We start from the raw sequence: 15744 nt of genomic DNA, 5'->3' as shown, positions 1-15744 counted from the left end.
GAGATGACACTACTGCCATTAACTTGTTGCTGCCAGCAGAGACTGAGCACGTAGGAACTGGTTATCTAACTAGCAGCATTATTAACTGCATGCAGACTTTAATGAGATTGTACTCATATGCACCGCTGTAAAGACTGGACCCCAACGCTAACCGGGTGAATAACTAGGGGTAAAAACTATTTCCCGAGATAGCTTCTTCACAAGAACTTTAAATGTTGTCAATAGTAAGATGCACTTCTTTGGAGAGTCTTAAATTTTATTGCCATCTTGCAAATAGAGTGCACTCTAAAGTGGATATAGCCTACTGTTTACAGAGAAGTTATAACAGTGTTATCATTACGGTTACTGTTATCTAATGCCATTACTTTTTGCTGATTTTGTGGATTATCAGGTTTACTCTATTTAGCTGAATAGAATTCCATGGTATGCTCGCTATAGCCTATTGAAAATATTGTCTAGTGAACTGTAATTGACTTAATCCTTTACTTACTGCTATTTACTGCAACATGTGACAATATATTGGATTCATTTACCACTAACCAGCCTGATATTTGCCTTTTGATAGTGCACCTTAGTAGTGTGCAGAGCATCTATATTAGTGCTCCCAGTAGAACTGCAGCATGCATTTGCTTAATCAATGTGTCAGTGGGGCTAAGGCTGTTCTCAGAGTCGAGGCAGAAGTACAGAAAACCAAATCTACCACGCAGTTCCTGTGGGGGTAGTGCTACACTTTTTTCAGGTTTGTGGGTCAAGGTGCATTTCCCTGTTTGGTCTGTAGGCATCACCCTTCCCCTAGTGTATCCATAGGGGAGAGAACAGGGTAATGAGAGGGGAGTGTCCTAGTAAGAACTGAAACAGAGAGGAAGTTTGTAGCTGTTGCCCCCAAGGGAGCTTGTGGGGCCCTGACCTTCAAAATTAGGACACCAAAGAGATGGCCTTCCCTGGCTGAGGAAACACCACATCATCCTGTTCCTTAGATGGGCTCAGCACAGCGACTCAGGATTGAGGATTGCACTGCAGTGGGCAGTATTAATGAGTTCTATATGCCTGCTGTTGCAAGTGAATAAAAAAAGAAAAGTTGAACTGAACCCATCTCTCCTATTATTGCCATCAATCACCTGTGTCTGAGCAGCAGAATATTCATCTGGCACAGCGAGCGAGAGTTGGGTGAATATGTGGAATGTGTTGGGGGAAATACAGTCACGAGAGTTAGTATGTCACTGTTAGTGACTAGTCCCACATTATTTCCCCTGGGAATGGGAGTCCACATACACTAGACCCCCGCCTACAAATTAATAGTGCTTCACGAATTGGTACCTAAACTAAACTTGTGTTGACTGTGTGCATGGTTCAGTTGATGAATAGATGAAAATGACTTGTTAGTACTAGTGATGTCGCGAACATAAAATTCGCCGTTCGCGAACGGCGAACGCGAACATCGGCGAATGTTCGCGAACATTGCGAACCGCCATAGACTTTAATAGGCAGGCGAATTTTAAAACCTACAGGGACTCTTTCTTCAATAGTAATGGAAAAGTTGTTTCAAGGGGACAAACACCTGGACTGTGGCATGCCGGAGGGGGATCCATGGCAAAACTCCCATGGAAAATTACGTAGTTGATGCAGAGTCGGGTTTTATTCCATAAAGGGCATAAATCACCTAACATTCCTTAATTGTTTGGAATAACGTGCTTTAAAACATCCAGTGTGTGTATATGATCAGGTATGATGTTGTATCGATCAGGTAGTGTAAGGGTTACGCCCGCTTCACAGTGACAGACCAAACTCCCCGTTTAACGCACCGCAAACAACCGCAAACAGACCACAACCGACCAAAATGGGACAGGAACTGGGCTTTAAGGGTTAGGGTTAGGTTTAGTGTTAGGGGCTAGGGTTACGGTGAGATACTTAGGGTTAGAGTTAGTAACCCTACCCCTACGCCTCTAACCCTAACCGTCTAACCCCAAGCACTAAAAATAACCCTAACCCTAGCCCTAACCCTAACCCTAGCCCTAACCCTAATTTTAATTTTTTTTCTGGTTCTGGACATGCTACAGAGCTGAAACTTCACAGGTACACTTTTTAGACACCCAGACACTGAATCACACAAAAAAAGTTCTTAAAAATTGTAATTTTTTGATAGAGAGCCAATTATTGGAAAAATTAAAAAAAATTAAAATAAAAAATTTCTTTGGATTTAGCATCTGGGGGGTCTAAAAAGTGTACCTGTGAAGTTTCAGCTCTGTAGCATGTCCGGAACAAGAAAAAAAATACGAATTAGGGTTAGGGTTAGGCTTAGGGCTAGGGCTAGGGCTAGGGTTAGGTTTAGGGTTAGGGTTATTTTTATGGCTAGGCTTAGAGGGTTAGGGTTAAGGTTAGAGGGTTAGGGTTATGGTTAGAGGGTTAGGGTTAGGTTTAGTGTTAGGGGCTAGGGTTAGGGTTACGGTGAGATACTTAGGGTTAGAGTTAGTAGCCCAACCCCTACCCCTCTAACTCTAACCCTCTAACCCTAAGCACTAAAAATAACCCTAACCTTAGCCCTGACCCTAACCCTAGCCCTAACCCTAACCCTAACCCTAGCCCTAACCCTAATTCTATTTTTTTTTCTGGTTCTGGACATGCTACAGAGCTGAAACTTCACAGGTACACTTTTTAGACCCCCCCCCCCCCCCCCAGACACTAAATCACACAAAAAAAGTTATTAAAAATTGTCCTTTTTGATAGAGAGCCAATGATTGGAAAAATTAAAAAAAAAATAAAAATAAAAAATTCTTTGGATTTAGCATCTGGGGGGTCTAAAAAGTGTACCTGTGAAGTTTCAGCTCTGTAGCATGTCCGGAACCAGAAAAAATTACGAATTAGGGTTAGGGCTAGGGTTAGGGTTAGGGCTAGGGTTATTTCTGGTTCTGGACATGCTACAGAGCTGAAAATTCACAGGTACACTTTTTAGACCCCCCAGACAATAAATCCAAAGAAATTTTTTTTTTTTTAATTTTTTTATTTTTTTTTTAAGTTTTCCAATAATTGGCTCTCTATCAAAAATGACAATTTTTAAGAACTTTTTTTGTGTGATTTAGTGTCTAGGGGGTCTAAAAAGTGTACCTGTGAAGTTTCAGCTCTGTAGCATGTCCAGAACCAGAAAAAAAGATCATTTTTCAGTAGAGCAGGGATGGTGGGAACCCCTTTTACACCTATATGATCTTTTTTTTCTGGTTCTGGACATGCTACAGAGCTGAAACTTCACAGGTACGCTTTTTAGACCCCCCCCCCCCAGACACTAATCCAAAAAAAGTCATGCCTGCCACCGTATATATCAGTGGTGGGTGGGCAGTGGCACTGCAGTGGGCACAGTACACTCTGTGGACCTGACAGTCACTGGCACCCAGGCAACTGCAATTATAAAAAAATATATATATTTTTACTTTGCAAGCTGCTGTGCCACCGTATATATATCAGTGGTGGGTGGGCACGCAGTGGCACTACAGTGGGCACAGTACACTCTGTGGACCCGACAGTCACTGGCAGCCCAGGCAACTGCAATAATAAAAAATATTTTTTTTTTTTCAATTTGCAACAAGATGCTGTGCCACCGTATATATATATCAGTGGTGGGCAGTGCACTGCAGTGGGTACAGTGCACTCTGTGGACCTGACACAGCACTCACTGCAATTATGACAGAGGAAAAAAAATATATTTTTTAAAATGCAAGGTACTGTGCCTGTGCCACCCGAAATGAGTGTGGTGTGCACACAGTACAGTCTGTGGTGGGTCTGTGGCCTCTCACACACAGCGGGCAGGCAACTGCAGTGTACAATAGATATATATATATATATATATATATATATATAAAAAATACTCAATTACCAGCCCTAAAAAGGGCTTTTGGGGACACTAGATATATATACAAAAAAAAATTACACAAATACCAGCCCTTAGAAGGGCTTTTTGGGGTGCTGTCAGGATGCTGTCCTTACAGCAGTAGTGGACCAAGAACACTGACTAGCAAGACCAGGAACACTGACTAACATAGCTATTAACAGCAGCAGCAGCAACACTCTCCCTGCTCTCACTAACACACTGCTTCAGAATGATCTAAGATGGATGCTGCCCTTGCTTATTTATAGGAGGTGGGAGGGTGTGGGAGGGAGGTATGCTGATTGGCTGGAAATGTGCCTGCTGACTGTGAAGTTCAGGGTCAAAGTTTGCCTCAATGATGTATTATAGGGGGCGGACCGAACATCGCATATGTTCGCCCGCAGCGGCGAACGCGAACATGCTAAGTTCGCCGGGAACTGTCCGCCGGCGAACAGTTCGGTACATCTCTAGTTAGTACCAGAAGGCTTCTACTGACTATTTTTTGTTATATTATTGTTCTAAAGAAACCATTTTTTCCACTATAAGAAATAGTTTTACATACTTCTTGTTTTCGGTGATCCAGGACATCATACGTCTTTGATTTGGTGTTGCTAACAATTGTTTGGTAACGAATATTTATCTTTTCAATTCCTTCAATTCTAATATTCTGAAGATCCGCCAGACTTTCCAAAACATTGCTCATGTCTGATATCTTCTCAAGCCGCTTACAAAAAGTGTCCAGTTTCCCAAATATATAATTTTCACTGAGGATACAATAGTAAGGAAAGAAAAGGAGAAAATTTATAGGCACATTAAAATGTAATTTTATGCAATTAGGAATTTAATAGCATTTTCAGTCTTGAAATTGGATTATTGAAATCCCATTTATTTAATACCTTTTTCTTTTGTGAATATATAAATCATTTTTAAATTTAATTTAATAGGCGTTAAAATTCCTTCCTTTTAAAGAGTATGGGCAAAATAAGGACACAGAGGCTACAGTAATCATTATGTTGCCTTTGCAAATTAATAAATGTAAGTGGCAGTACTGCTAGAAAAAAATAGTCAGTTTACAATTTATTGCTCTAAAGGCACCAGAAGCATAAACCAGGTAGAAAATTCATGTGATTTATGAATTCATGTTTACACTGAAGAAAATATCAAATCCACCAGTTCCAGTTGTATGCATCGAGCAGACTTGGGGGGAAAAAGTGAGGTACTAAGCTAAACATATTGTTATTGATGAAAACAAATTTTAGTGATTATATAAATGTTCTTAAACTGACCCTAAACCACTCCAATTCAATTTGGTTTCTGATGCCTAATTATCCTGTGAACATGAGTTTGAACCCAGTGTGTCAGGGTGCCAGAAAACCAGACCACACGGGGATGCAGGTAAAATAAAGCAGTTTATAGGAGCAGACAACAATAAATGCACAGCAGAGTGAGGAAGTGAGAGCAGGAACAAGCGAGGGTCAAGTACAGAAGCGGGTAGTCTACCGATGCAGAGTCATCTGCTGATGCGTGGTCGTCTGCCAATGTGTGGTCGAGAGCCAGACGAGTCGTCAGCCAAACCAGGTCATACACGGAGGAACACAGAGAACAGAAGACTGCTAGCAGAGATGCACCTTGGAGCGCAAACACAAGGGCAAGGCCTGCAACCCATCAGGTGATATATATAGTCAGGTGTGCAGTATCATCACTGTGCGACACCCAGGCAACAGAAGAGTGATAATACAATCAGAGTTTATAAGAGGCAGCAGTCTGTACATGTCCAAGATGGCAGCCAACTGGAGGGCAAGGTAAGACCTTGAACCCAGTCTGCTTGCAGTTTAACAAACAGGCGAACAAACTGGATGTATTTAGCCAGTTCACCCACCGAAATCCCCAGCTTATATTTGAAACCAAACATCACCCAGAAGGATGACCGTTCTCTGGCTGGCTGGTGTTTCTAAACAGACAGGTATGGAGATCCAGGGTGGTTATTGACCAAATATGAGTACAGCCATGTTTGGTCAATGGCTTCCCTCAGCATCCCTGGCCACCTTGTTTACATACAGCAGTTGACCAGGGATCTATTATTCACAATGTGAGTGAAAGAGGTGGGTCATCATGTCAGTAGGTCATTGTGATGATATAAATCTACATGATTGGTGTTGCAGTTACATAGGAATTTATGAATGAGTAACAATTAGTACTATGTACCCCACACTTATTCATCTGAGGTGGGAAGCATTATATATGGGGCCTCCTTATTCTAAAAAGAGGGCTTGAAGATTCCAATGAGACACCCCCATAGACCCTAACATCCCTTTTGGGGGACAGAATTTTTAGATGAAGCCCTTATCCCCTCAACATTAGGGACATGTTACTATGCAGTGGGAGAGGCCTTGACCACATTTGTTTGTTTGTATGTTTTTAGTTTCAATAATTTTTATTAAAGTGTTTGTATGTTTATCTTAAAGGGTCAGCACTATTTGAGTAAAATTGTCATGGAGCCCTCCTAAATTTTCATAAAATACCTTTTTCCAGGTATAAAGCCTGGATGGCCAGGAAAAAGGGAGGTGCATGCGGCCCCCTTCCTAAACCACACCAGGTCATATGTCTTCAACATTGAGAGGGTACTCTGTAAGAGGGGGCTAGTTTGTTCACAAACAGAAGCTAGCCAGGGATCTGTCATTTAGTGGCTAAGGGATCTGTCATTTAGTGGCTATGAGAGATCCATGGCAGCTATTTTTAAACAAATAATGACTCACTTAAAGGAGTTTATTGTACTGCTCCACAAGTTTGTGTGCTTCACTTCACTATGTTTGGATTTAATTACTTTTTGCTGGGTTTGCCTCGTGCAAACCTAACTTTGCTGTTTTTTTCATCACTATTTCTCAGTTACTACAATGTTTTCCTGAATACCTTTCCCATACCAATAATTGCATTACCTCTCTGCAGCTGGACACTTGGCAGGAGTAAATGCTTGAATAAAATGTCAAACCAGTAAAAGAATTGAAGATGGGTATTTCCAATATCCTATACAGTGTCTTGAAAAAGTATTCATACCCCTTGAATTTTTTCACATTTTGTTATGTTACAATAAAAAACGTAAATGTATTTTATTGGGATTTTATGTGTTAGACCAACACGAAGTGGCACATAATTGTGAAGTGGAAGGAAAATGATAAATGGTTTTCAATTTTTTTTTTCAAATAAATATCTGAAAAGTTTGAAGTGCATTTGTAATAAGCCCCTTTTACTCTGATACCCCTAACTAAAATCTAGTGAAAGCAATTGCCTTCAGAAGTCACCTATTTAGTAAATAGAGTACACCTGTGTGTAATTTATTCTCAGAATAAATATAGCTGTTCTATGAAGCCCTCAGAGGTGCGTTAGAGAACCTTAGTGAACAAACAGCACCATGAAGGCCAAGGAACACACCAGATAGGTCAGGGACAAAGTTGTGGAGAAGTTGAAAGCAGAGTTAGGTTATAAAAAAATATCCCAAGCTTTGAACATCTCACGGAGCACTGTTCAATCCTTCATTTGAAAATGGAAAGAGTATGACACAACTGCAAACCTACCAAAATATTGCCATCCACCTAAATTACCAGGCAAGGAGAGCACTAATCAGCGAAGCAGCCAAGAGGCCCATGGTAACTCTGGAGAAGCTGTAGAGATCCACAGCTCAGGGGGGAGAATCTGTTCACAGGACAACTATTAGTCATGCACTCCACAAATCTGGCCTTTATGGGAGAGTGGCAAGAAGAAAGCCATTGCTGAAAGAACGCCATAAGAAGTCCCGTTTGCAGTTTTCAAGAAGTCATGTGAGGGACACAGCAAACATGTATAAGAAGGTGCTCTGATCAGATGAGACCAAAATTGAACTTTTTGGCCTAAAAGCAAAACCCAATGTGTGGCAGAAAACGAACACTGCACATCACCCTGAAAACACCACCCCCACTGTGAAATATGGTGGTGGCATCATCATGTTGTGGGGATACTTTTCTTCAGTAGGGACAGGGAAGCAGGCCAGAGTTAATGGGAAGTTGGATGAAGCCAAATACAGGGTAATCTTAGAAGAAAACCTGTTAGAGTCCGCAAAAGACTTGAGACTGAGGTGGAGGTTCACCTTCCAGCAGGACAACGACCCTAAACATACAGCCAGAGCTACAATGGTATGGTTTAGAGCAAAGCATACTCATGTGTTTGAATGGCCCAGTCAATGTCCAGACCTAAATCCAATTGAAAATCTGTGGTAAGACTTTGAAAATTGCTGTTCACAGACGCTCTCCATGCAATCTGACAACGCTTGAGCACAACAAATCCCAATAAAATACATCTACTTTTGGTTGTAACATGACAAAATGTGGAAAATTTCAAAGGATATGAATATTTTTTTTTAAGGCATTGTAAATTCTTAACACAGAAGTAAGCAGAACAGTTTGCAATAGAATATTGGCTTCACATAGAGAGAGACAAATAAAGACACATACAAAGAGGTAGGCTTACCTGAACTCAAACTGCCTTTCATTTGGAGTTTCTTTAAGTTTCTCTTTCACCTTATGAAAAGAAGCCTGATACTGCTCATTCAGGCACACGCATTCTTGAATTCTCTTCAAAAGTGCCTCCCTATAAAAGAAATATGAAAACCTCTAGTGTATTTTATCAGAGCATAATCATCACTGGAAAAAAAAAATTAACCAAATTTTAAAGGAATTTTTACTATAGAAAAAATTGAGTACTGTCCTGATATTTTTTTATTTGCATACAATTACATACAATTTTTCAGGGCACGCTTTCAGGGTATTCCCCTTTCTTCAAGGTCCAAGCAGTACTAATACTCAGTTTTAGCAGAATATTGAAGTAAGACAATTTCTGCAGAGACAAAAAAAAAAAAACACAAACATGCGAACCCTATTAAAGTCTATGGGACACGAACATGAGAAATCAAAAGTCCTCATTTTAAAGGCTTATATGCAAGTTATTGCCATAAAAAGTGTATGGGGACCTGGGTACTGCCCTGGGGGACATGTATCAATGCAAAAAAAAGCGGTGATTTTAATGATGCTTAAAGTAAAACACTAAAAATGCTCCCCGCAATACAGATAAAAAAAATAAAAAAACATAGAAAATTTAAAAACAAAAACAGCATGGGGACCCCCCATAATCCATACCAGACCCTTATCCGGGCACACAGTCTGGCAGGTCAGGAAGGGAGGGGACAAGCGAGCACCCCCACCTCCTGATCCCTAGCAAATTCAATCAGTTACATCAGCATCAGGGACTTGATAGCTGCTGTTGATCCCGGACTGATTCATTTTGATAAATGTCAGCCGGTCAATGGAGTCTGTGAACAGAGGCACTCTTTTATCATTCACAAAACCTCCTGCAGTACTGAATGTCCGTTCGGAAAGCAGGACAGGCCAGTAGCTCAGTTGCATATTGAGCAAGTTCCGGCCAATGGTCCATCCTCAAGAGCCAGTAACCCAGTGGATGCTCAGTTTGAAAGGTCTCCAAGTCTGCTCTTGCCCCTAGATAATCCTGCACCATATGATGCAGACGCTGTTGATGGTTGCTTAAACCTAACAGCCCTGGGTGCTGAAAACGAAAGAATTGGTAAAAGGCATCAGTCAAATATTATTAGTGCTGCTGTGCCAAGAAAAAATAAAAAACACACACTCTGCTTACACAGAAGGAATAGCACCTGCAACGCAAAAGGGGGGGACAGCAATTATGCCCCAAATATTATTAGTGCTGCTGTGCCACGAAAACAAAAAAAATACACTCCTGAAGCAGAAGGAATGGCACCTGCAACACAGAAGGGGGGACAGCAATTATACCCTGAATATTATTAGTGCTGCTGCGTCACAAAAAAAAAAACCCTGCTTACGCAGAAGGAATAGCACCTGTGACGCAGAAGGGGGGACAGCAAATATGCCCTAATTATTATTAGTGCTGCTGCACCACAAGAAAAATAAAATAGCATTAAAAAAAAAATTCACTGCTGACACAGAAGGAATAGCACCTGCAACAAACAAGAGGGGAGTACCAATATTGCAGCAACAGAACCTGATGCTGCAAAAATAAATAAATAAATAATATATCAATGAAAAAAGAAAATGGGATCAGTGGATAGACACAGACGTGTTGTATACACCAACACTTCAGTGGCACCACTTCACTATGTTACACAAGAATCACAGCACAGCACTACACTGACTGCACTACACTGTGTTACACAATAATCAGCACAGTGCTACACTACACTGACTGCACTAAACTGACTGGAAGCACAATACACCAACTACCCTGCCTAATCTCCACACCTAACACACTATACAGGGCTGCCGTGTAAGCAGCCTTATATAGTGTGGGGCGTAGACTTAGCCCCTGAGCCATGAGTGGCTAAAGGCACCCAGCTCTTGGCCAATCATTGCTCTGACAGCACATTGTGCTGTGATTAGTCAAAGCATACAGGTTAGGTGCATGCTTTGGCCAATCACAAGCACTTAATGCATTGCAATTGCGCAATCGCGAACATAAAGCCCCTTACTAATTGTGATACTTTAACAGCGCAAGATAGCAAATGCATAATACTCCAAAAATAAACTTTATAAAAATACAAAATAGTTTTTTAAAATATAGGCAAATGCTGTCTTTAAACTAGTGTGACTTTGGACACACAGAGTCGCAAAGTCATAGTCCATTGATTTCCATGGCACCCGTTCCCATCTATTCGACTTTGAAAAGGTACCTGCACTACTTTGATGCAACTTTGATCCAGAGAGTGTAAAGTTGGATCAAAGTCACATCAAAGTCGCACTCTAAATCGCAATAGTGGAAACATAGACTAAAGCTCCGTTTACATGTCACGCGAATTTGGACACACAAAGTCGCATGACAAGTCACAGCCCATTGATTTCCATGGCACTTGTTCCCATCTTTGCAACTTTGAAAATCAGCGACCTTGAAAAGGTACCTGCACTACTTTGATGCAACTTTTGACGCAACTTTGATCCAGAGCATGTAAAAATTGTATCAAAGCTGCACACAAAGTCGCACTCCAAAGCCGCACTCAAGCCTAGTGGCTACGTTTCCACTTGTGCGACTCTTAAGTTGTGCAATTTAGAGTGCGACTGAGTGCAGCTTTGATCCAACTTTACACTCTCTGGATCAAAGTTGCATCAAAGTAGTGCAGGCACCTTTTCAAAGTCTTTGATTTTCAAAGTTGCATAGATGAAAACGGAACCTAAAACTCATTACTCACATCTAATGAGCAATATAAATGGATCTGTATCCTTCTAAACTTACAAAAATGTTCCTTAATACCTAATTTCTTTCATATATTGTGCCGGTCACGTGACCCCCCCCCCCTCCATCTCTCTCTCTCTCTCTCTCTCTCTCTCAGGAGAAGCTGCTAGCCTTAACCGCTTGCCGACTGCGCACAGTATATTTACTGCGGCAGTCGGCCCCGGCCAGGCAGAGTGACGTAGGTCTACGTCGATCGCCTGTCACTCCTTCCAGAGCCAATAGCGGGCGGGCGCGCGCCCGCTGAGGCGCGCGCCCGCCTCGGCTCGTTCACGGAGGAGTGCGGGAGTGTGACTGGCGGACCCGATGTCCGCCGGTCACACTACGATCGCCGCTACAGCGGGAGAAAGACAGAGCGGCTTGTGTAAACAAGCCACCTGTCAGTTCTCCCTGTGTAAAAGTGAAGATCAAACAGTTCTACTATGTAGAACTGTTGATCTTTGTTTTTACACTAGTAGACCTGTCCCTGCACAGTTAGAATCACGCCCCTAGGACACACTTAACCTCTCCCTGTCCAATACTGTTAACCCCTTCCCTGCCAGTGTCATTTTTGCAGTAACAGTGCATATATATAGCACTGATTACTGCAGTAATGTCACTGGTACCCCCAAAAGTGTCAAAAATGTCAGTCAAGGGTCCGATCTGTCCGCCGCAATGTCGCAGTACCGCAAAAAAAATCGCAGATCGCCGCCATTACTCGTTAAAAAAAAAAACACCAAAAATGACAAAAATCTTTCCCTTTGTTAGTAAACGCGATAACTTTTGCGCAAACCAATCAAAATACGCTTTTTGCGATTTTTTTTACCAAACATAGGTAGCGTAAAACAAATTGGCCGAAAATTTTAAAAAATTTTGATTTTTACATTTTTTTTTGGGGGAATTTCATATAAAAAAAAGTGAAAAATATTGTTGTTTTTGCAAAAATTACGCTCTTTTTTTGTTTATAGCGCGTGATCAAAAAATCGCACAGGTGATCAAATACCACCAAAAGAAAGCTCTGTTTGTGGGAAAAAAAGGACGTGAAATTCGTTTAGGTACAGCGTCGCACGACCGCGCGATTGTCCGTTAAAGTCACGCAGTAAAAAATCGCAAAATAACCCCTGGTCTTTTAGCAGGAAAATCCTCCGGTGGTAAAGTGGTTAAGGAGGTTATAAAGACAGGAGATCATGATTTGTGAATAATAGGAGAATGGGGGTTGGGCTGGACAGGTCTAGGCATGCCTGTCCAAGAAAGACCGACAACCTTTTCAGAAAGTGAAGACAGCTTACCAAATTCAGATAAACGGAGATAACGTTGTCGGTGAAGAACAGGAAGAAGCGGTTTGTCTACTTTAGATAAGACTTTCTAAGCTACACAAGCAACTAGCCAGAAAATGAATAATTTTAAATATAAAGATATTTAATATACAATTAATAGAAAAAAATATATTCATAGAAATAGAAATCAAAAACAAAGTATTGTTTAATCATGCTACAAACACATTAAGAGCTGATCAAAAATTCATAATGAATGGTATCCTAGTAAAAAAAATATCAACAGCTTATAGATTAAATAAATGTTCATGAACTGCTTTTCTTGCCAAATATTTTGTAATTGACATGGCAGATACAGTTAGTGGCACATATTATATGCAATTGTACAATCTTCTTAACATTTACCGACAACTGTGTGGTGTGAGGGCCCACCTACCTAGAAATAAATATAATGGACTCTTTACACTTCACACTTCATGGTTTTTAGATCTGAAGAGCAAAACGAGTACCTCCTAAATTTCAAATTATCTAACAGCTACTAAATAGGTTAGAAATCCCTTTTTTTTATGGACATAGACTCTAGAACAGTTCCTTCAGTAAATACTTCCTCTTATTCTTGCTTGTACATGTAGTTTTTTTTAAAGGTTCATTATTGACAGTTGTTAACAAGAGATCACCTCTGAATTACTAACATCTACAACAGCACTGCCATATGCAATGCCAAATCTGTTCTATAAGAATAATAAACTGATGAACATGTTCATGCCATAATGAATCGTGTGAAAAAAAGTAAAAATAAATGTGTTTCTTTTTTGTTAAAGTAGCAAAAATACAATCCAACAGAGTTCTGTCCCTTTGTAGTTGGATTATATTGTTTTATTATAGTTAATTCATAAATATTATATAATGTAGTCTATTATAATTTATATTTTTTTAAAATTTTGTGTGTACTTTTTACAGATTTGTTTGTACTAATATGTGTATTTATTTAATAAATGACAATACAATATCACTTGATTGTGTAATCTCAATAATTATTTGCTTACAACAAAATATCTTACATATCCTAACTTTCTTTTAATAATTTTTTGGCCTTTGCTTATACTCATTGTAATGTTTAAGCATCATAGCAGTAATTCATTTTTTTTGCAACAAGTTTTAATTGAATTTCCTTGTTTCTCAGTTATCCCATCTGATTGTATCATTTTCAGGCATTTTTCTCAGGCATTTTTTGCAGGTGTTTGGAGGCAGGCATTGATATCTAACAAAAATGCTTGTAATTTGCCAAAAAATATACTCATGTACTTTTTTTTTTTAGCTTTAGGCGACACAACGCTCCTATGTGAACAGGGGCCATTGAAATTAATGGGATTTTAATATTTATATTACTTCTGTAACAATAAAACATTTATATTACTTCTGTAATAATAACCTTATTTCTACTTGTTTTTGTTTTGTAACTTGCTTTATGGCTGTTTTATAAAACTCAATAAAGGTATTGAACGAGAAATGAATGTGATTTTGCTTGTTGGGTGTTTTGAGACTTCAGAGATGAGCGTTGTACGAGCAGAAAAACACTGAGGTGTGAACAGGGCCTTACTGTAGGCAGTCTGTATGATGTTAGGTAGAATTATTCTAAATGATGGTGTGTTTTTCTGCAGTATTTGCTATAACTAAATTCAAAACACCTTGGCAGGTTTTTAGTTATTGCTACGTGTTTAGTTCCTGTTCTTCATTTATTTATGCAGTGCATACTCCATGTATGCTTGCTTTTGGAAAATCTACTAGGGACAAAAAACACTGGGTTTATTTACTAAAGATATAGGCTGTACACTTTGCAAGAGAAATTTCCTCAAAGCTTAGTGAATTAGGTGAAATTTCACTTTGCAAAGAATACCCAATCGCATGCAAGAAGAAAAAAAATATTTTTGCTTGTATATTATTGAATAATGGAAGAAGAGCTTCACCTTAGTCACTAAGCTCTGGGGAAAATTCACATTCTGTTTTGCTTTAGTAAAATCAGCCCCCTTGTCTCTGACTATCATGGATTCTTCATAAGTCTAATTGTAGGATGCACTGAAGAAAAAGAAACTGGAAGGGCCGCTTGCAATCATATTCAAGGTTTAAAGGGGACAGGAGGTCAGGGGAATCTTGCCAGCAGGTACACCGCAATAAAACACAGACTATGGTCTAACCCTTTTGACACATAGTGCAAGTTACAGTAGGAATTATTCCAGATAAAATATTATTTATTTATTTTATAGTCTGTATATATTTGTTAGAACTGTAAAAAAAATAATAATAATGGTAACAACTTATTTTTTTTACCTCTCAAGATCCCAGATTTTCACAACTCCTTGGTTAAGGTAACTCTTGCATGTGCTGACAATTTGATTGGTGACTTTAAGGAAAAGGGAGGTCATATGCTCTGAAGTATTGTAATACTGTGATGTACTATAGATCATACGAATGTTATTCATCAGGCTTGGTATATGTTCTACCATTGTAGCCTAGAAAGTGGAAATATTCAATCCGTTAAAAGATAACCCTTATAATCTTACATTGCATCTTTTAAAAGATAATCAACAGAGTAATTTTTTTTTAACTGTTAATGAAAAATCAAAACAGCAACCCTACACCACCATAAGGTTTTGGCAAAAGACCGTTTTTTGCTGACAACATATCAAGACATTCTTCACAACATAGGAACCACACAGCCACTGACCCCAGACCAATGTAGCCTAAGCCAACCAACAGAGTTTTTACACTTGCCACAACAACATCCGTCTTAACACTGATTGAAGTGCCACTGTTTGGAACTAATGAACCATACCTAGCTATCATGGTTGCCTTGGAAGGACGAACATATTGGTCATATAGGTCTACAGCGGCTAGACAAACAACTGTTTACTAACTAGACAAAATATCATCTTCTCATTTGACATTCCAAAATAAATTTCAATGCAATATTAAAATCACAATAGGCATGGCAACAGAAGTACCTTTAATACTAACACAGCAATGTTGAAATATTACAACTTAAAGCTTTCTACCATAATGCTGGAATTGTAAACCACATCATTGAAAATAAATTTTGTTCATTCTTTCAATGTTTTCTAAAATATTGTGATCTTTCAAATGTATTTTAAAAGGTACTTAGTATTTTAGGAAAATTCCTTCAAAACTTATTTTCAGGGTGTTCTGAAGGAGCAATATCCCAAGCCTTCAATCTCACTCTACTAGTCTCTGGCATCCTAGGTCATTTAATACTTGTCCGCTGTTTTCAGCTAAAGACATAGCATATACAGTTCTTGCAACGCAAACAAGATTATTCAC

The 15744-nt window shown here is 39.5% G+C and overlaps 1 protein-coding gene across 1 annotated transcript in view; it reads right to left on the bottom strand.

Annotated features, from left to right (window-relative positions):
- The window catches only part of LOC309556020 (dynein axonemal heavy chain 5-like), a 468481-nt gene that overhangs the window by 403260 nt on the left and 49477 nt on the right, over positions 1-15744 (bottom strand). Inside the window, exons 13-15 of the mRNA XM_082258288.1 lie at positions 14737-14918; positions 8357-8476; positions 4419-4620 (exon numbers count right to left, since the gene is read on the bottom strand). Of these exons, the coding sequence (XP_082114414.1) occupies positions 4419-4620; positions 8357-8476; positions 14737-14918 (504 nt within the window). The remainder of the gene's footprint in view (positions 1-4418; positions 4621-8356; positions 8477-14736; positions 14919-15744) is intronic.

This window comes from Pelophylax lessonae (assembly GCF_965119305.1).
Source record: "Pelophylax lessonae genome assembly, chromosome: 5".
Lineage (NCBI taxonomy): Eukaryota > Metazoa > Chordata > Amphibia > Anura > Ranidae > Pelophylax > Pelophylax lessonae.
The sequence above is the reverse complement of the archived record's forward strand: the minus strand, read 5'-3'. Positions and strand labels throughout refer to the sequence as shown.